The 21397-nt window shown below is 45.8% G+C and overlaps 1 protein-coding gene across 1 annotated transcript in view; it reads left to right on the forward strand.

The window, feature by feature from the left end:
• The window catches only part of actr6 (actin related protein 6), a 69150-nt gene that overhangs the window by 36735 nt on the left and 11018 nt on the right, over positions 1 to 21397 (forward strand). Inside the window, exons 6-8 of the mRNA XM_072471581.1 lie at positions 4633 to 4689; positions 11772 to 11870; positions 19225 to 19303. Coding sequence (XP_072327682.1) covers positions 4633 to 4689; positions 11772 to 11870; positions 19225 to 19303 — 235 coding nt within the window. The remainder of the gene's footprint in view (positions 1 to 4632; positions 4690 to 11771; positions 11871 to 19224; positions 19304 to 21397) is intronic.

Here is a 21397-nt window from a genome sequence, read left to right on the forward strand (position 1 = left end):
TCCAGGTCTCCACACCCGGGGGTTTGGCTTCCTTCCACATTAACAATATCCTGCGCCGGGCTACTAGGGACGCAAAGGCCAAAACATCAGCCTCTCTCGCCTCCTGCAGTCCCGGCTCTTCTGCAACCCCAAATATAGCCAACCCCCAGCTTGGTTCGACCTGGACCCCCCCCACCACCTTCGAAAGCACCTTTGCCACCCCCACCCAAAACCCCTGTAGTGCCGGGCATGACCAGAACATGTGGGTGTGATTCGCTGGGCTTCTCGAGCATCTCACACACCTATCCTCTACCCCAAAAAATTTACTGAGCCGTGCTCCAGTCATATGCGCCCTGTGTAACACCTTAAATTGTATCAGGCTTAGCCTGGCACACGAGGACGATGAGTTTACCCTACGTAGGGCATCAGCCCACAGCCCCTCCTCAATCTCCTCCCCCAGCTCTTCTTCCCATTTCCCTTTCAGCTCATCTACCATGATCTCCCCCTCGTCCCTCATTTCCCTATATATGTCCGACACCTTACCATCCCCCACCCACGTCTTTGAGATCACTCTATCCTGCACCTCCTGCGTCGGGAGCTGCGGGAATTCCCTCACCTGTTGCCTCGCAAAAGCCCTCAGTTGCATATACCGAAATGCATTCCCTTGGGGCAACCCATATTTTTCCGTCAGCGCTCCCAGACTCGCAAACGTCCCATCTACGAACAGATCTCTCAATTGTGCTACCCCTGCTCTTTGCCATGCTCCAAATCCCCCATCCATTCTCCCCGGAACAAACCTATGGTTATTTCTCATCGGGGACCGCACCAAGGCTCCCGTCTTTCCCCTGTGCCGTCTCCACTGTCCTCAAATTTTCAATGTAGCCACCACCACCGGGCTTGTGGTGTATTTCTTCGGTGAGAACGGCAACGGCGCCGTCACTATAGCTTGTAGGCTAGTCCCACTACAGGACGCCCTCTCCAATCTCTTCCACGCCGCTCCCTCCTCTTCTCCCATCCACTTACACACCATTGAAATGTTGGCGGCCCAGTAGTACTCATTTAGGCTCGGTAGTGCCAGCCCCCCCCTGTCCCTCCTACGCTGCAAAAATCCCTTCCTCACTCTCGGGGTCTTCCCGGCCCACACAAAACTCATAATACTCTTCTCGATTCTTTTGAAAAAAGCCTTCGTGACCACCACCGGAGGCACTGAAACACAAAAAGGAATCTCGGGATGACCACCATTTTAACCGCCTGCACCCTCCCTGCCAGTGACGGGGACACCATGTCCCATCTCTTAAAATCCTCCTCCATCTGTTCCACCAACCGCGTTAAATTAAGCCTATGTATTGTACCCCAATTCTTGGCTATCTGGATCCCCAAGTACCGAAAGTCCCTTGTTACCTTCCTCAACGGTAAATCCTCTATTTCTCTGCTCTGCTCCCCTGGATGCACCACAAACAACTCACTTTTCCCCATGTTCAATTTATACCCTGAAAAATCCCCAAACTCCCCAAGTATCCGCATTATCTCTGGCATCCCCTCCGCCGGGTCCGCCACATATAGCAACAAATCATCCGCATACAGAGATACCCGGTGTTCTTCTCCTCCCGAGTACTCCCCTCCACTTCCTGGAACCCCTCAATGCTATGGCCAGGGGCTCAATTGCCAGTGCAAACAATAACGGGGACAGAGGACATCCCTGCCTCATCCCTCTATGGAGCCGAAAATAATCAGACCCCCGTCCATTCGTGACCACTCCGTTTTGAATCTTAACACCCATCAATAACCTCTCTTAAGTTATTTTTCCTTTCAAAATTTCTCCTAATTTTCCTTATCGTTGAACCCATATCTTCATGTAATAACCTGCTGCTTCGCTTTCCATATATGTTTTTACTTGCCGTTTTATTCCTTTTAGTATTACTGGGCCTATTCACTGAGCTCTCCTCAGTCATTAATGTACTGTGGCCCTTTTTGATTTTTGACTATGGCTTCTCTGCCTTACACTTTCCCACTGACTGCCTTTTGTTTCTGTCCCCGTTTTACTTCCCTCTGACTTACTGCATCAGTTGTCATCCCCCTGCCACAATAGTTTAAACCCTCCCCAACAGCAATAGCAAACACTCCCCCAGGACATTGGTTCCAGTCCTGCCCAGGTGGAGACCATCCGGTTTGTAATGGTCTCACCTTCCCCAGAACCGGTTCCAATGGCCAGGAATTTGAATCCCTCCCTCTTGTACCATCTTTCGAACTACTCATCCTATCTATCCTGATATTCCTACTCTGACTAGCTCGTGGCACTGGCAGCAATTCTGAGATTACTACCTCTGAGATCCAACTTTTTAGTTTAACTCCTAACTCCCTGAATTCAGCTTGTAGGACCTCATCCCGATTTTTCCTTGCACTAGGGAGGCAACATGCCATCCTGGAGTCTCGATTGCATCTGCAGAACCGCCTGTCTATTTCCCTTACGATTGAGTCCCCTATTACTATAGCCCTGCCATTCTTCTTCCTGCCCTTCTGTGCAGCAGAGCCAGCCACAGTGCCATGAACATGGCTGCTGCTGCCTTTCCCTGGTGAGCCATCTCCCTCAACAGTATCCAAAGCGGTATATCTGTTTTGCAGGGAGATGACCGCAGGGAACACCTGCATTGCCTTCCTACTCTTGCTCTGTCTTTTGGCCACCCATTTTCTATTTCCCTCAGTAATTTTCACCTGCAGTGTGACCAACTCAGCGAACGTGCTATCCATGACGCCCTCCGTATCGCGGATGCTCCAAAGTGAATCCACCCGCAGCTCCAGAGCCGTCAAGCGGTCTAACAGGAGCTGCAGCTGGTCACACTTCTTGCATGTGAAGGAGCCGGAGTCAGTGGATGTGTCCCTGAGCTCCCACATCGCACATGAGGAGCATGACAGGGGTCTGGGATCTCCTGCCATGTCTTAAACATTAGGTTAACTTATACAACTTCAATGCCAAAAAACAAAAGAAAAAAAAATGGACAAATGAAAAGAAAAGCTACTTCCCAGTCACCACTACTTACCTGCAGGTCCTCTCTTGGCCAACCTAATCACAGTCCTCCTGTGACGTCACTCTTCAGTTTCTCCCCAGTCTGAACCTCCGATTCACCTTTCACCTGCTTACCTTCCCAAGATGCTGTCTGTCCAACCGCTCGCCTCTGCTCCTGAAAAGGAAGGCCGCGTCTCCGAGCTAGGTTTTTAAACTCCCCGCTTACCTTCCCAAGATGCTGTCTGTCCAATCGCTCACCTCCACTCCTTAACAGAATGTAGCTGAAATACTGCCCTGTGAACCGGTCGCCAGGCTCCGTCCTCCGGACACTGCTCCCACGATTCCCGGCTGCTCCTGGGGTTCCTGTAAAGACATGTTCCCATGCTCTTTTACCCTGTGTCCCCGCCGCTCTCCTCGCGCTCTTTTACCTTGTGCCCCTGCACTAATTAATTTTAATTAGTTTATATTTCAAATTTAACACAGGTTTGCTATATTTATATTTCTCCTAAAAGTATAAATACATTTGAAAAGAAAGTTTACATTTTCATGGCATACAACTTGGAAGAAATGTTGTTTTATAGTATCGCTAATTCTTTTCACCTGTGGCTGGGAATCTTTTCACACTCCAGCTCACCTGGCAAATCAGGTGGGATTCGTCTAGCTGGATACGTAACTGTCAGTTCTGTGCATCGGGAGAATAAATGCTTTTCGTAAGTTCAATTTTAACACTTCTGGGGCGTCATTCTCCGACCCCCCGCCGGGTTGGAGAATCGCCGGGGGCTGCCGTGAATCCCGCCCCCGCCGGTTGCCGAAGTCTCCGGTACCGGATATTCGGCAGGGGCGGGAATCGGGCCGCGCCGGTTGGCGGGCCCCCCCCCCCCCCCCCCCGCTCGATTCTCCGGCCTGGATGGGCCGAAGTCCCGCCGATAAATTGCCTGTCCCGCCGGCGTGGCTTAAACCACCTTTTGAACGGCGGGACAAGGCGGCGTGGGCGGGCTCTGGGGGGAAGGGGGGGGGGCGCGGGGCGCGGGGCGATCTGACCCCGGGGGGTGCCCCCACGGTGGCCTGGCCCACGATGGGGACCCACCGATCCGCGGGCGGGCCTGTTCCGTGGGGGCACTCTTTCCCTTCCGCCTCCGCCACGGTCTCCACCATGGTGGAGACGGAAGAGACTCCCTCCACTGTGCATGCGTGGGAAACTGTCAGCGGCCGCTGACGCTCCCGCGCATGCGCCGCCCCGAGATGTCATTTCCGCGCCAGCTGGCGGGGCAACAAAGGCCGTTTCCGCCAGCTGGCGGGGCGGAAATTCCTCCGGTGTCGGCCTAGCCCCTCAGTGTTGGGGCTCGGCCCCCAAAGAAGCGGAGCATTCCGCACCTTTGGGGCGGCGCGATGCCCGTCTGATTGGTGCCGTTTTGGGCGCCAGTCGGCGGACATCGTGCCGTTTCGGGAGAATTTCGCCCTAGGTTATTGTCAGACTATCTATGGTCTCTTGGGTAAGTTGTTTGAGTACTAGCTGTAATCGTACAAGCATATCTGGCAAATTGAAGTCCTATTCATGTGAATTTCATTTATTGAGCTCTGGCATGTTTTGGTTACTTGGCTGGTCAAGGAAAACACAAAATAATTACACTGCATTCTTTTCATTTTAGGATTAATGTTGGAGGGAAACTGCTTTCCAACCATCTCAAAGAAATAATATCCTACAGGTATGGCTTCCACAGACATTACTGGCTCTGGAAAGGAGAGATAGTTTAAAATGTTAGATCATTTTGTGGTAACCAAATTTATGGAAGTGTGGTTCTTGTATTTTTGAAGAATGCAAAGGTTATAAAGAAGGGAAAAAAGTTAATGATCAAATAAAAGACAAAAATTTATATTCGGTTATTCATAGCATAACAAGCCAAGTTTTGAAAGGTTTATTTGTGGCTGCCTGAATAGAGGCATAACAGGTAATTTTGTGTTGAAAGAGTTGTGCGAGTCTTAAATGGAATAATAGGTATATGTGTCAGTGAACATGATGACGGTTTTGTAATTCTAGAAGTTAAACTGATGTTAATGCTGCCGCCATCCTTTATATTAGAAAGGCGGCAAGTTGCAATGTTGTGTGCGCTCAATTTACAAACTCACTTCTAATGGTAATGAAGCCTGGAACACTAATCCTGTTCTTAAAATTTAGCAGTTATAGATTAATCGTGACTGGTCCTCTTTTTAAACAGTAGATTGGTTTCAGTGTAACGTGCATTATTTGACAGTGTAAACGCACAGAAACAGACCACCTAACTTGCCTATACTGATGTTTATACTTCACGTGAGCATCTTCGCATTCCTCTTCATCTAGCCCTATTGGCATATCCTTCTATTCTGTTCTCCCTTGTGTACTTATCCATCATCTCCTTAAATTAAAATGGCTCAGGCTGCATGATCTGACTGCACTTGGGAGCCTGATCTTGTCTGGATTTTTCAGAAATCCACAGAAAATGTGTAATTTTTCAAAGGAGTTTTGATTAACTGGAATGCTTCTTGCATACTAAGACATGTTCTTTCTAAGCTCTGCTCTCCTCCAATCTGATGTACCAAAGCAAAATTTCAAACAAAAGAATCCCTGGGGAATGTGAAATTTGATTTAATTTAAAGCATCCAAAACAAGAGAAATCACAAACTAATTACTTCTGAGATAATGTTTTCAAAAAGAAAAAAAATGGGAGTAATTTAACATGTTTCCATGTGTCACAAATTATATTTTAAACACTTGCGCCTCAAAATGCGATGTACACAGTATCATTAGCACATTCCAGGGGGAAAATCTTTTGATGGATGGACAACAAAGTGAAATCTCATGTTTGTAATATATTCTAAATTCTCTATATTCTAAAATGTATTTTAAATATTTACACAATTACCACTTTCTTCAATTTTCAGTGAACTATACTTAAGAATGTAATTTATTAAACAGCTATTATTGTTTGGAACAGAAACGAGATGTTCTCCTTCAGTAATATTGCAGATACGGCTGGTAAAGAAGGAGAGATGCAAATAATTTAAAAACAACGACTTGAGTTATTTAGTGATTTTCTTTACTGCAGGATGTCCCGAAGAGCTTTAAAGCCAAGGCAGTACTTTTGCAGTGTGGTCACTGTTGTAATGTAGGTAACGCAGTAGCCAAATTGTAAATAGCAAACTCCCACACAATTGCAGTGTGATAATGATCAAATAAACCTGTTGCGGCTTTGATTGAGGGACAAATAGTGTATTCATTGAGAGAGATAATGATATCTTTGGAGACTCCTACTCCTATTGATGAAGACAGACATAGATAACAAAATTTGTCAACACCTCCAATTTACCAGCTCAGCCTTCGGCAGACTGAGGAAAAAAGTGTTTGAAGATCAGGATCTCAAACTTTTTTCTTAAAATTTAGAGTACTCCGTTCAATTTTTTTCCAATTAAGGGGCAATTAAGCATAACCAATCCACCTACCCTGCACATCTTTGTGTTGTGGGGGTGAGACCCACATAGACATTGGGAGAATGTGTAAACTCCACACGGTCAGTGACCCGGGGCTAGGATAGAACCCGAGACCTCGGCGCCGTGAGGCAGCAGTGCTAACCACTGCACCACCATGTCGCCCCAAGATCTCAAACCTGAGACTAAGATCATGTTTGAGTGATCCCAGAGCTCATACGCTTTGGAGACTTTGATATCATATAGCAGGCACCTCAAAGCACTAGAGAAGTATCACCAGTAGTGTCTTTGTCAGAATCTCCAAATCAGGTGGCAAGAAAGGAGGTTCAACAACAGCATCCTCTCCCAAGCCATTTGCCCAACATCAGGGCGATAATCACTCAAAACCAGCTCCGCTGTATGAGACTTGTCATTTGTCTGCTTGACACCAGACCCCCGAAAGAACTATTATACTTGGAACGCAATTGTGGCGACAGTCTCCCAGGAAGACAGAAGAAGTGCTTTAGGGATGTCCTCCGAGCATATTTGAAAAGATCAAACGTTCCTGCAGACATATGGGAGTCCCTGGCTTGTGACAACCAAAATGGAGAATTGTTTATTTGGGAAGGCGCTGAATATATCAGGAGACTTTGTCATGAACATGCAGAGCCAAAGTTTGAAGGTACACAATCCTCTATACGCCTCAACCGCCCCATCCTTCAAGCACCACCTACCATGGCACAGTCTGAGATCACACATAGCCCTTCGAGACCATCTCCGAACTCACTGGAGTGGGGCAAGTCATCCTCAATACCGAGGGACAGCCAAAGAGAAAATATTGGCTGGGACGTGGGATAAGTCCCCTGCACTTCAAAATAGTGCCATCAAAAAGGACAGATGAGGGTTTACTTTAAAGTTTCATATGTTGGAAGACACCTCGAACAGTGAAACACCCTCTTTGGTATGTCACTGGAGTATCAGCCTTAATCTTTGTGCTCAAGTCCTGGAGTGGGACATGAACCCACACCGTCTGACTCGGTGAGAGTACTGACAGCTGTACCAAAGCATTTTTAAAAATAAAGTAAGTATGATATGTGAGGCATTATGATTTTTTTAATGTGCCATTCATTTAGGACCATTGTCTCATGTGCAATTTTACAATCTGCTTTAATCTTTCATTCCCATGCCCTCTTCCAACAATATAATCTCCAATTTCTGCAGGCCTCCCAAATCTACCCTCCACGGGCCATCCAAATCTCTGTTGCCTGTGTCTTGACTTGCTACAAGTCCCATTCCACAATTACCTGTGCTTAGCTCCTGGTCAAACAAGGCTTTGATTTTGAAATTCCCAATTCCCATCCTTGTTTTAAAATCCTTCATGACTTAACCTGACCCCATCTCTGTAATATTCTCAGCCCCAGAACCCCCCCCCAAGATAACTGCACTCCTCTAATTCTGACCTTTTGTGCGTTAATTGCTCACCTTTTGGAGGCCCATGCCTTCAACTGCTCAGGCCTCAAGTCCTGGGATAAGCACTCTTCACCTCTCCAACCTCATGAACAGCCTCCATAAAACCTACCTCTTGGATTAAGATTTTACTCACCTGACCTAATATCTCCTTATGTGGCTTGGTGTCCTACTTTGCTTTATGATGTTCCTGTGAAGTGTCTTGGGACATTTAATTATGTTGAAGGTGCTATAAGTTGTTGTTCACTTGAGTAATGCTACAGGAGAGCTGGTGTTATTGATTTAGAAAATACCTAACGCATCATTAACATTTAAGATGTCAACTTCACTTATTGATGCAAAATAATCTCAAAATTAACGTGATTGTTTCTGAATTGATGCTTGAAGCTTGCATGAATTTTGCAATCTGTAACATCCTCACCAAGCAGCAATTATATTCTCATTGACTGGGGGCTGTGTTTACTTCACAGTTAGACTTGGCCTTGGGCATCAAGTGTAAGAATGCATGATACTTCACAAAATATTGTTGTCTTTATAGAACGTGTATCGTCTGACTTATTATGATCAATATCATGGGAGGTGCATGTGGTTTCTAGATTAAGATTTTTAAAAATATGTGCTCATTTCCTTTAAAGTAAGAAAAAGGAACCACTAACCTCTTAGTGTTTTTTCTGATTTTGGAGAAGAGCCAGGGAAATATAGTCTATAACAGAATAATTTACCTCTCGTGGACCTTGGCGCAAACAGAGCAACTAATTGAGCACAGGAAGGATTTGTTTGAAACATTCAGACCATGTAGTCATGAAGAGACCTGGAGATCTCACAACTGTACCATAGAACTGAAATGGTGCTTTGTGTGTTACATGAAACAACATTTCTCCCCTTATAGACAAAATAAAGTGTCTTATATACATTGCTACAACTTTTGTGATAATACTTTACTCCTGAATTATCTACAGTGGGCAGCATTGTCTCACACTTAACAAGCCACCTAGCTCTGGCTCCAAAATAAAATAGCTCCATAGATTGTTGACCATAGACATGAAGTCACTTATACAGTGTCTGCAGGTCAGTGATGCCTTCTCTCTCACTTCTGCTACCTCTTTATTTTGGTCCTTCCTTCCTTTACCCTGATCACACCCTGTGCTCTAATGCAAACGGTCGAACCTCGATCTGAGAGATTAAAATAAGTTTAGAAGTAAACTTGTTGCTTTCTCATGACATTACACTTGAGAGTGAAGATCAGGTGGCTGGGGAGATGATGGATGGATTAGAGCATCCAGATGCAATTCGGTCTCTATTTTCAAGTCTTCCATTCCGTGCATTTAATACAATACTTTGGCAAAACATTTCAATTTGTGAAGTTAATGGCAGCATCGGAATTTCTCGATTGTACAGACAGAGGAACTGCAAAACCCAGGTCCTTTAGCATTGTCACTGGCAAGTGGATGTAACTGCAGTGTGATAGCTCAGTTTTGTTCCAATTATAACCATTGGCATTTCTAATATCAAAACACGAAGGAAGTCGAAATGGAAGGTTTTTAAGATGTGCGAGTAAATCTCCTGTGCTGTTCTTCAGTCAAGAGAATTTTCTGTTTTATAATCATTTTGTATTTATACCACAAAGAAGATACCAGCTACTGTTTTACTGAATTAGGTGGAATAGCATTTTTAAAGAGAGATTCCTGTTGCTTTGAGGATTGATGTTTACATACGGGTCATGTAACCTATTCCAAATTCTGTCCGACAACAAGCCTCGGTGGCTTGGTTATTAAAAATTAAAGGAGGGCACAGTTATTTTAGTGGGAGAAGCTGCAAGAAAGTCACATCTGTAAACAATGCCCAGGGAGGTAGGGAAGTATTATGGTGCAGTGGTAGCGTCCCTACCTCTCGGAAGAAGCTCCGGGTTCAAGTCACACTTCAGGACTTGGCCATGGAAGGTGCATTCATAACGTGGCCACACAGGTTAATAATCAGCTTGTAAATCCTTCCAGTGGATTTGGTGGCAGAAGATAAGAGTGGGCGACGCTCCTGGTCTGCCGTACTGCAGTACTCCATGAACCATAGCCACAGACCAATCCAATGGAAGTCCATGGTCGACAATGCGCTCTTAGGGCATAGTACCTGAAGGAAGAGGAGGAAGCCATGACCAGAGCAGCTGTACTGACGGTGAATAGACTGGTCTCCAAATCCCAGGGAGATGTTTGGAGTATTGGGATTTGTAAATGGTTATATCTTAAACTGTCCATTTAATTTCAAGATTGAATGGAGTTGGGAGTCTATAAAGGAAAGATCATTTGCATTTCTATCCGGATACACGGTTCATGTGATTCACATTGTCCTGCAGATGGGCTTTGAGAGGGGAAAAGTCTATCAGAAGTCGATGGTGAATCCGTTTTTTCTAAAAAAAATATCACTAAACCTCAGATTCAGTCTGGAAGGATTAGAGTCAGCACAGATAGAGGGAGCAAGTGTCTGATTCATCTCTTTCTGCTATTGATAATTATCATAAAGTGAACACCCATCTGAGACTGGGTACTGCAGTCATTTAGCACATTATGTCAAACAATAGACCGGTATTGTCCCAAACTAAGACTTCACTCTATTTTTATAAAATATATTACATATTTCAGCATGGCTAATTCATAAAATCTTCAAAAACTGGACATAGGCTTTACAATGACTGATGGCACTGCTAACTACAGCTCATATATTAGGGACCTCCTGGCATCCAGGGCAGCTATGATCTCATTATCCTTCAAGAGGTACAAACAACCCTGCAAATCCAGAGACCAAATTCTGAAGGGATTGTACAAAGGCATTTTATATCTTGAGAAGATTGTTTTAGTTTTTAATATTTCTGGGGTCTAATGTGCTATTCTGTAAAGCAGGACTGTGGGTGTGTGTGTGTGTGACTAATCTAATTAAACAAAAGATAGTTGGGGAACAAGAATTGAGAACACCAAAGGGGCTAGGTGTGAAAAGCAAGCCAAGTTAGCTATTCTATAAGCAAACAGAACATGGGTAGGAATTTGCATTGAGAGATAAGTGATTATTTGGCTTTTTTTAGATGTTAAATTTCAAAGGGTGGTAAGAAGGAGTTTGCAACTTGGGAAAGGTCATAAATCAACAAGGGACATTTATTGAATTTTATTTTACCTAAAAGTGGTGGCCATAAGGAAAACATACGGGGCAGGATTCTCCAAAAATGGGGCTACGTCCCCAGGCCAGCGTCAAAACGCTGGCGTTTCACTCTTGACTTTCCTTAAGAAAGTCCTGAGCGATTCCTCTACCTGTAGGGGGCTGGCAGTGCTTCTCGCAGCTCTGGCTGCGGATACGGGGCCCCGCATGTCCGGTCGAGAGTCCGCACATGTGCACAGTGGTGTCCTGCGGCGGCCGACACGTGCGACATGGCGGACTCGCACCGCGGAGAATGTAGGCCCCCCCCTGAGATTGCGCGCGCCCGTGGATCCCTGCTTCCCGATCGCTCCCCTGACCGTCCATGAGCTCCCCCGCCCGGTGCTCGATCCCCCCCGCCCCCACCAGGGCAGCCGTGGACTGAGTCCGCAGCCACCACCCGAGGTTCCCGATGGCCGATACATGGTTAGAGCAACGCCGCCAGGGGGGTGGCGGAAATCCAAAATACCTATCTGTTTATGGACGGGTGGTGAGAGTGGAAATCAGAGCTGTTTAAATTAACCCCCCCCTGTCTGGAACGGTATGGGTAATTAATTATTTGGAATACAATTCAATCCCAAGGGTGTTGGAACTACTAGGTTTGATTCTTAAATTTGTTGGTTTATTCACATTTTAGTCAAATAGAGTATATCAGTTATACAAACACTATTGCAGTATATTGATTTAAATCTGTCTCTTTTAGACAGCTGCATGTGATGGATGAGACGCACGTTATTAATCAAGTGAAGGAGGATGTATGTTACGTGTCCCAGGACTTCTACAAAGACATGGAAATAGCACAGTAAGTGACTGCTCTTGGATTTATAACTCACTGTCAAGTCAAAAAGACAGTTATTTCTAATACAATTAATCTTTGCAATTGAGCTTCCCATGGGTGATGTTTGTCATTTGGAAGATGGAGAGAAAAACAAGAAATTCACTTAATGTTTTTCATGTGCGCCACCTGATGAGGAAACTTAAAGTGGCGTTGTTATTCGTTGGAATGTCTTTTTGCTGGACCACTGCTTCTAATTGTGATGGATTCTGGGACAAAGGGGTTAACATATGAGGGAAAGTTAAACAGGTTGGGTCTATACCTTTGATGTTTCGAACAATTAGGTGATATTATTGAAACATACAAGATCCTGAAGGGACTTGACAAAGTGGATGTGAAGAAGATATTCCCCCTTGTGGAAGAGTCTAGAATTACATGACACAGTTTAAAGGTTAGGGGTTTCCCATTTAAAACTGAGATGAGGCAATTATTTTTTTTCTCTTGAGGGATTCAGTCTGTAGAATACTCTTTGCCAGAAAACAGCAGAGGCTGTTTCATCGAATACATTAAAGACTAAGATAGATTTATGATCAAGTGAATATAGAGTTATGGGGGCAAGCAGGTAGGTAGAGTTGAGGCTGCAGTCAGATCAGCTGTGATCTTATGGAATGATGGAACAGGCTCAAGGGGCCAAATGGCCTGCTCCTAATTCTGGTGTTCTTGTGGATGTTGGAAAGATGATCCTGAAAAGTGTGGATTGGAAGGGGATATGAAATGCTTAAAATTAGTTTTGAAAATGGTATGTGTATTTAAATACCATATTAATGATCAATATGGCCATTATTCTTCGAATCCTGAAGGAGGCTTTATCTTGTACACAGCTCGCAGCACGTTTTTAGCTTTACGGGACAGATTTTCAGCTGCCAACAGGATCGGCACTGGCTCACCAGGCAAATGAACCTGTGACATTTATTTTTATATTAACAATTATTCAAAAAGTATTTTTATTCCAACTTTCACCATTTTTACAATGTACACCAAACACAACCCCCACCCCGCACATATTAAACCCGCCGCCCCTCCCTCAGCAGTCAACGATAACCAACTCTCCAAAATGCAAAATGAACAAACCCCAACTATTGTGGAACCTATTACTCACCCCCACTTAGAACAAATTTCACTTTCTCCAGGGCAGGTCCCCCTGCCACGCCGAGACACCGGGTGGAGCAGCTGACCTCCACCCCAACAAGACCCGCCTGCGGGCAATCTGCGAGATGAAGGCGAAAAGACATCTGACCCCGCACCCGCCTGCAACTCCGGCTGGTCCCACACCACAAATATGGCTTCTATGGGACCGGGCTCCACATCCACATACAGAACCCCCGAAATGGTGCTGAAAACTGTCGTCCAAAACCTTTCTAACTTGGTGCAGGACCAAAAAATGTGCACGTGGTTCACAGGGCTCACAAACGTCCTCCATTCCCTCGAACAGCCAGCTCATCCTCAACAGGTGAATCCGATACACCACCTTCAGCTGGATTAGCCCCAGCCTCGCACACAAAGTCGAGACATTCACCCTCCGTAATACCTCACACCACAATCCCTCCTCCAGCGCCGCACCCCAGCTCTTCCTCTCACTTCACCGTAGCCCCCTCCATGGACTCCTTATCCTCCTTCAAGCTCCTTGCGTAAATCGCCGAGATGAACCCCCTTTCCAAACCCCCCCCCCCCACTGACAGCACCGCCTCCAAGAACGAGGAGACGGCAGCGTTATCAGCAAGACCTTCCTCGCAAAGTCCCACACCTGCATATACCGAAGACTTTCGTCATGCGCCAGCCCAAACTCCTGATTCGTCTCCTCCAATCTCGCAAACCGCCCTGCCAGAAACAGATTCTTCGTCTCCTTAATCCCCTTCTCTTCCCATCCCCAGAGCCTCGCATCCACCCTCCCTTTCTCAAACCGTGATTGGCATCCACCCCGACCCTGCTCAAAATCTAAAATGCTGCCGAAACTGCCTCCAAATCTTCAGCGTGGCAACACCGACCCCCGATATGAACCCACCTACATCTTCACCCACAAAGCCCCATCTCCCTATTCCATCCCTGAACCTTCTCTGCATTCGTTGCCCAATAATAGGACATCAAATTCGGGAGGCCTAGCGTACCCACCCCCCACTTTTGCTGTCCACTCTGCAGTACCACCTTCCCCACCCAGACCGCCTTAGGCAAAAAGACCGGCAGACACTGAAACAAAAACAATAACCGTGATAAAATATTCATCTTTACTGCCTGTATACTGTTTCTTTTTTGGAGAGGAAGGCAGGAAGAGCGATGAAGTCCTGCAGAAGGAGTTCAAGGAGTTGGGCAGTAAGCTAAAAAGCAGAACCTCCTCAAGGTTGTAATCTCCGGATTACTCCCTGTCCCACGTTCCAGTGAGGCTAGAAATAGGAGGATAGTGCAGCTAAATACGTGGCGAAACCGGTGGTGGAGTAGGGAGGGTTTCAGATTTCCGGACCATTGGGATCACGTCCGGGGCAGGTGAGACCTGTACAAGAAGGACGGGTTGCATCTAAACTGGAGAGGCACCAATATCCTGGGTGGGAGGTTTGCTAGAGTCACTCGGGAGCATTTAAACTGGTATGGCAGGTGGGTGGCAACCAGAGCATTAGCTTAGAAGGTGTAATAACTGAAGGCAAAATAGAGAACAAAAATAAGAACAACATTACCCTTTCTGCTCAAACACAATGGTCTGAAGAGTATTTGTTTCAATGCCAGAAGTATAGCAGGTAGGGTGGCGCGGTGGTTAGTGTTGCTGCCTCATGGCACCGAGGTCCCAGGTTCAATCCCCGCCCTTGGGTCACTGTCCATGTGGAGTTTGCACATTCTCCCCGTGTTTGCGTGGGTTTCGCCCCACAGCCCAAAAGATGTGCAGGGTAGGTGGATTGGCCACGCTAAATTGCCCCTTAATTGTAAAAATGAATTGGGTACTCAAAATATATTTTTTTAAACTTACAGCAGGTAAAGCAGATGAACCTAGAGCACTGATTAGTACTTGAAATTACGATGTTGTGGTTATCACAGAAACATGAGGCGAAATTCTCCGGAAACAGCGTGATGTCTGCCGACTGGCGCCTAAAACGGCGCAAATCAGTCGGGCATCGCGCCGCCCCAAAGGTGCGGAATGCGCCGCATCTTTGGGGGCCAAGCCCCAACATTAAGGGGCTAGGCCGGCGCCGGATGAATTTCCGCCCCGCCAGCTGGCGGAAAAGGCCTTTGGTGCCCCGCCAGCTGGTGCGAAAATGACATCTCCGGGCGGCGAATGCGCGGGAGCGTTAGCAGCCGCTGACGGCATTCCCGCGCATGCGCAGTGGAGAGAGTCTCTTCCGCCTCCGCCATGGTGGAGACCGTGGCGAAGGCGGAAGGGAAAGAGTGCCCCCACGGCACAGGCCCGCCCGCGGATCGGTGGGCCCCAATCGTGGGCCAGGCCACTGTGGGGGAACCCCCCGGGGCCAGATCGCCCCGCCCCCCCCCCCCCCCCGGACGGGGAGCCCGCCCGCGCCGCCTTGTCCCGCCGGTAAGGTAGGTGGTTTAATCTACGCTGGCGGGACAGGCATTTTAGCGGCGGGACTTCGGCCCATCCGGGCCGGAGAATCGCGGGGGGTGGCCCGCCAACCGGCGCGCCGCGATTCCCGCCCCCGCCGAATATCTGGTGGTGGAGAATTCGGCAACCGGAGGGGGCGGGATTCACGCCAGCCCCCGGCGATTCTCCGACCCGGCGGGTGGTCGGAGAATCTCGCCCATGGTTACAGGAAGGGCAGGATTGGCAGCTGAACATTGGAGGATATAGATGATTCAGGAAAGATAGAGGGGGATGTAAAAGGGGTGGTGGAATACGGTAGCACAGTGGTTAGCATTGTTGCTTCACAGCACCAGCGTCCCAGTTTCGATTTCCGGCTTGGGTCACTATCTGTGTGGAGTCTGCATCCCCATGTCTACGTGGGTTTCCCTCGGGTGCCCCGATTTCCTCCCACAAGTCCCAAAAAGTAGTTTGAACATTTTGAATTCTCCCTCCGTGTACCTGAACAGGCGCGGAGTATGGCGACAAAGGGATTTTCACAGTTCCTTCATTGCGGTGTTAATGTAAGGCCTACTTGTGACAATAATAAAGATTATTAACGGAAAATATTATAGCCATACTGCAGGAGAACACCTCGGAGGGCTCATACAATGAGGCAATCTGGGTAGAGCTCAGGAACAGGAAGGGAGCAATCACAATGTTCTGGGTTTATTACAAGCCCCCCCCCCCCCCCCCCCCCCCCCAACTGCCAGCGAGAGAAAGAGGAGCAGATAGGTAGAGAGATTTTTGATAGGTGCAAAAGTCACATGGTTGTTATGGTAAGGGTTTTAACTTCCCCTATATTGACTGGGACTCACTTTGTGTTAGGGGCTTGGACGTGGCAGAGTTTGCAAGGTGTATCCAGGAAGGCTTCTTAATGCAATATGTAGATAGTCCAACTAGGGAAAGGGCAGTGCTGGACCTGGTATTGGGGAATGAGCCTGGACAGGTGGTTGAGGTTTCAGTAGGGGAACCTTTTGGGAATAGTGACCACAATGCCATTAGTTTTAGGGTACTTTTGGATAGGGATGAGGGTAGGTGCTAAACTGGGGAAAGGCAAATTACGATAACATTAGACAGGAATTGAAGAATTTGGATTGGGTGCGGCTCTTGGAGGATAAATCAACATCGACATATGGGAGTCTTTCAAGCGACGGTTGATTGGGGTTCAGGAAAGTTACGCTCCTGAGAGAACGAAGGATAAGTATGGGAAGTTTAGGGAGCCTTGGATAACAAGGAATATTGTGAACCTTGTCAAAAAGAAAAAGGAGGCTTTTGTACAGTCTAGAAGGGTGGTGACAGTCGAAACCCTTAAGTATAAAGTAAGTAGGAAGGTACTTGAGTGGGAAATTAGGAAGGATAGGAGGGGTCATGGAAAGTCCTTGGCAGGTAGGATTAAGGTGAATCCCAAAGCTTTTTATTTCTATGTAAAAGGCAAGAGGGTGGCCAGGGAAAGGATTGGAACCACTTAAGGACAGTGGGGGGAATCTTTATGTGTTGAGCCAGAGGAAATGGGCAAGGTAATAAATGTGTATTTTGTATCAGTGTTCACCAAAGAAAAGGACTTTGTGGAAGATGATTCTTGGGTAGGGTGTGTGGATTGTCTGGGTCATGTTGACATCAAAAAGGAGGAGATATTGGGTGTTTTAAAAGACATTAAGGTAGATAAAAGCAAATTACTGCGGATGCTGGAATCTGAAACCAAAAGAGAAAATGCTGGAAAATCACAGCAGGTCTGGCAGCATCTGTAGGGAGAGAAAAAAGCTAATGTTTCGAGTCCAGATGACCCGTTGTCAAGCTAAAAGACATAGAAAGTGGGAGATATTTATATTGTAGGGTGAAGGAATGAAAGGTGAGCCATAGCCACAGAAACCAAGGGAGTGCTAATGGCAGTACCCAGAGAGAATCAAAGATGTGAAAGGCCAAACAGCAGAGAAACTAAAATCAGAGGTAAGCTGTGACATGTAGATGTTGGGGAGGGGGGACATGGGTGGGAGAGAGGTAAAATGAGAAAAAGGGGCTAAGGGGGAAGCAAAGGGGAGAAAAGGTAAGGAAAGGGGAGGCGATAAGATAGGGGGAAAGAGTGGGGGAAATATATATATTTAATCAAGAAAGACAAGAAAGAAATGAAAGGTAAAAGACAGTTGAAATGGAATGAAAATAAAGGGGTCAAGGTGGGTAGAGCTAATCATCTGAAGTTGTTGAATTTGATGTTGAAACCGAAGACTGTAGCATGCCTAACCGGAAGATGAGATGTTGTTCCTCCAGTTTCCGTTGTGCTTCACTGGAACATTGCAGCAGGCCAAGGACAGACATGTGGGCACGGGAGCAGGGTCTTGTGTTAAAATGGCAAGCAATGGGAAGGTCAGGGTCCTGAATGCGCACAATGAGTGTATAACTCATTACTGTCGTTATAAAAAATTATCACTGCTGTTGCTAATGAAGAGAATCTGATTACTACTAATCATCAGTAAGTTGCCATTATATAATCATTGAATAGTTGCAACTCAGAAAGAGGCCACTTGTCCTGTCATGTCTATGCCAGGTGTCAGCAAACACAACCTAGCTATTCCCACTCCTTGGTCCTTCTCCCATAGCTCAGCAAAGTCTTTATTTTCAGGCGCTTACCCGGTTTCCTTTTGATTCTGACTCCATCACACAGACTGATCCTAACCACATGTTGTGTAAAGAAAACAAAAATCCTCAAGTGGCCATTCCTACTTTTGCCATTCACCTTAAAATCTGTACCCTCTGGCTCTAATAAAGAATATTATTTTTTTTAAATCACACCCTTTATGGTGAAGGTAACCTCTAAATCTTCTTACTCTCAACTTATGGCTGGTTTAGCTCACTGGGCTAAATGGCTGGCTTTTAAAGCAGATCAAGGCAGGCCAGCAGCATGGTTCAATTCCCGTACCGGCCTCCCCGAACAGGTGCCGGAATGTGGCGACTAGGGGCTTTTCACAGTAACTTCATTGAAGCCTACTTGTGACAATAAGTGATTATGATTATTAAAACCCTGATCTCTCGTGTAGAGTTTGATCCCATGCCCTTCTGATACAGAAATGGAAGTACTATTACTGACACCTACTCAGGGATGTACCCTTTAAAGTACTTCTCCATCCCCAAACGATTTAAATGCTCATCTTCATCATTAAAATAATAAATCATATGCTGATTATTAAAATATGATGAATTGCCATGTTCAGTATCTTGTACCAATAAGAATGACATTAACGTTGAGACAGCGAGAGGTTTTTATTCATAGATCCACTGTGAGCAGGTGGAGGGGTCCATTCAGCACCACAACAAAATAGTTTGCAAGAGGTCGATAGTTTGTAGCTTCCTTTGTTTCACAGACAATCCTGGCTGAGGGAAAAAAAATCAAAACCAATTGAAGTGGTCATATTGGTACCCTGATTGGGATTATAAATACATTTATTCTGTCCTTCATCAAGTCAGATGAGAATATTTTAGATATGCTCCTTACTGAATGCATCACAAGAATAATTGTAATTTTTTTTTCTATAAATTTAGAGTATCCAATTATTTTTTTCCAATTAAGGGGCAATTTAGTGTGGCCCCACCTACTCTGCACATCTTTGGGTTGTGGGGGTGAAACCCACACAAACACTGGGAGAATGTGCAAACTCTACACGGACAGTGACTGGGGGTCAGGATCGAACCTGGGACCTCGGCGTCATGAGGCAACAGTGCTACCACCGTGCCGCCCCCGAATAATTGTAATTTTAAACTTTTATTTAGGATGAAAGGTAAAGCAAACACGGTTATGAGAGATTACGTGCTTCCGGACTTCAGCACCATTAAGAAGGGCTTCTGTAAGGTTAGTCCATGGAATTGTTACTTTATGTAATCATTAATTCGCCCAGAGACTGAATATTGGCATTTCAAATCAACTTGTTTTCCATTATTCATACAAATTATTTACCAACTGCTACTGATCATCCAGCTTTGGATGTTATTGATTGGCGTATAATATCTCTCACGGTTTAAGTGTAAAACAATGGACTCTTCAATTTTAACATTGGAGCCCTGGGACAGCAGTACTCAAGCATGTGAAGTACAACTTCCAAGTGCCTCTCTCCACTGTGTACCTAATTCTTGAACCATTTTGAACGAAGGCCAGTTTTGTACACTTTGTGCATACCTATGACTTTTGCAGCGTCATATACATATGCAAATTTCAGAAATTTATTCCGAGATCCACATGTGTTCTTGATATGTTCCACCAAACATGATCTTCGCCTGTGAAGTTTCGTATCCAGTATCCACTATCAGCTGTTTTATTTTTCTAAATTTCTTAAACTTTAATTTTCTCTTTTGGTTTGCACTCCAACAAGATGAGGGAAGATAGTGGTGGGAGAGAAAACCTCTTCGGTTCCAGGCCCACATTGTCTGGACAGGATTTATCACTCTGTTGTGTGTAGCAACCCATTACAGAATAAACTTCCCAGCACCGTGTCCAAACTGTGTACCTCGACCTAGTGACAGAATAGTATCTCTTATTGCACCTGTAATCCTGAACCCAGTTTTGGCTTTTGTGTATATGCACACTAGGATATGTTCAAAATAATTTCATACTCAGTACACTTGTAGGGGCTTTATCCCTTGATTTGAATTCTGATTGCCAAGATGACTGCCATTAAGTCTGCTTTAAATTGCTTTTGGACCTGATCACATTATTTTTATGTTGCCCATCTGCACTGCAGCATACAATGGTGGAGCCACCAATGTAACATTGTGATACGAGGCTCAATGTTTGCTTTAAAGTGTTCTACAATGTCCTCTGGTCATGTACTATAGAATCATAGAATAATTGCGACATAGAAAGAGGTCATTCTGCCTATTTTGTCTGTGTGGGCTCTTTACATGGGGTGGTATAGTCACTGGCTAGTAAGCTAGAGGCCGAGGCTAATTGTCTGGGGACATGGGTTCAAATCCCACCACAGCAACTGGTGGAATTTAAATTCCATTATTAAAATCTGGAATTGAAAGCTAGTCTAAAATGATGTAATGAAACTATCATTGATTGTCATAAAAACCTATGTGGTTCACTGATATCCTTTTAGGGAAGGAAATCCTTACCTGATCTGGCCTGTGTGTGACACTAGACTCTCTGCGATATGATTGACTCTTAACTGTCTTCTGAAATGGTCCGGGAAGCCACTCTGTTCAAAGGCAATTAGGGATGGGCAACAAATGCTGGCCTTGTCAGTGATGCTCACATCCCATAAAAAAACGATAGCCCCAATCCCCTCAAACTTTCCCTGTAGCCCTGCATTTTTTTTCTCTTCAGTTCTTTTTTTAAAAAAATATTTTTATTAGGGTATTTGCAATTTCTATAATAATAACAATAACAGCGACATAAACATGGTACAATAACCATTTCCACCACCTTCACAATCTTCACACACCCCAACCCTAAAGCAACAGTCTGGCCCTCCCCCCCCCTTTGGAATTCTGCTTCTGCTGACATTTTAATTTTCCCCGAGAAAGTCGACGAACGGCTGCCACCTCCGGGTGAACCCTAACATTGACCCTCTTAAGGCAAACTTTATTTTCTCGAGACTGAGAAACCCAGCCATGTCACTAACCAGGTCTCTGCCCTCGGGAACTTCAAGTCCCTCCACAATAATAAGATCCGTCTCCGGGCTGCCAGGGAGGCAAAGGCCAAAACGTTGGCCTCTTTCGCCCTCTGGACTCGGCACCACCCGTGTTTTGAGCACTGTGGACATCACCATAGCGAAACCCTGCCAAAACCCTCTAAGCTTTGGGCATGTCCAAAACATGCGCACCTCACACACCTGTCCTCTACCCCAAAAAACTTGCTCATCCGGGCCACGGTCATGTGCGCCTGGTCGACTACCTTGAATTGTATCAAGCTAAGCCTGGCACATGATGAGGATGTATTAACCCT

This window comes from Scyliorhinus torazame, chromosome 13 (genome assembly GCF_047496885.1).
Source record: "Scyliorhinus torazame isolate Kashiwa2021f chromosome 13, sScyTor2.1, whole genome shotgun sequence".
In the NCBI taxonomy this organism is placed as follows: Eukaryota; Metazoa; Chordata; class Chondrichthyes; order Carcharhiniformes; family Scyliorhinidae; genus Scyliorhinus; species Scyliorhinus torazame.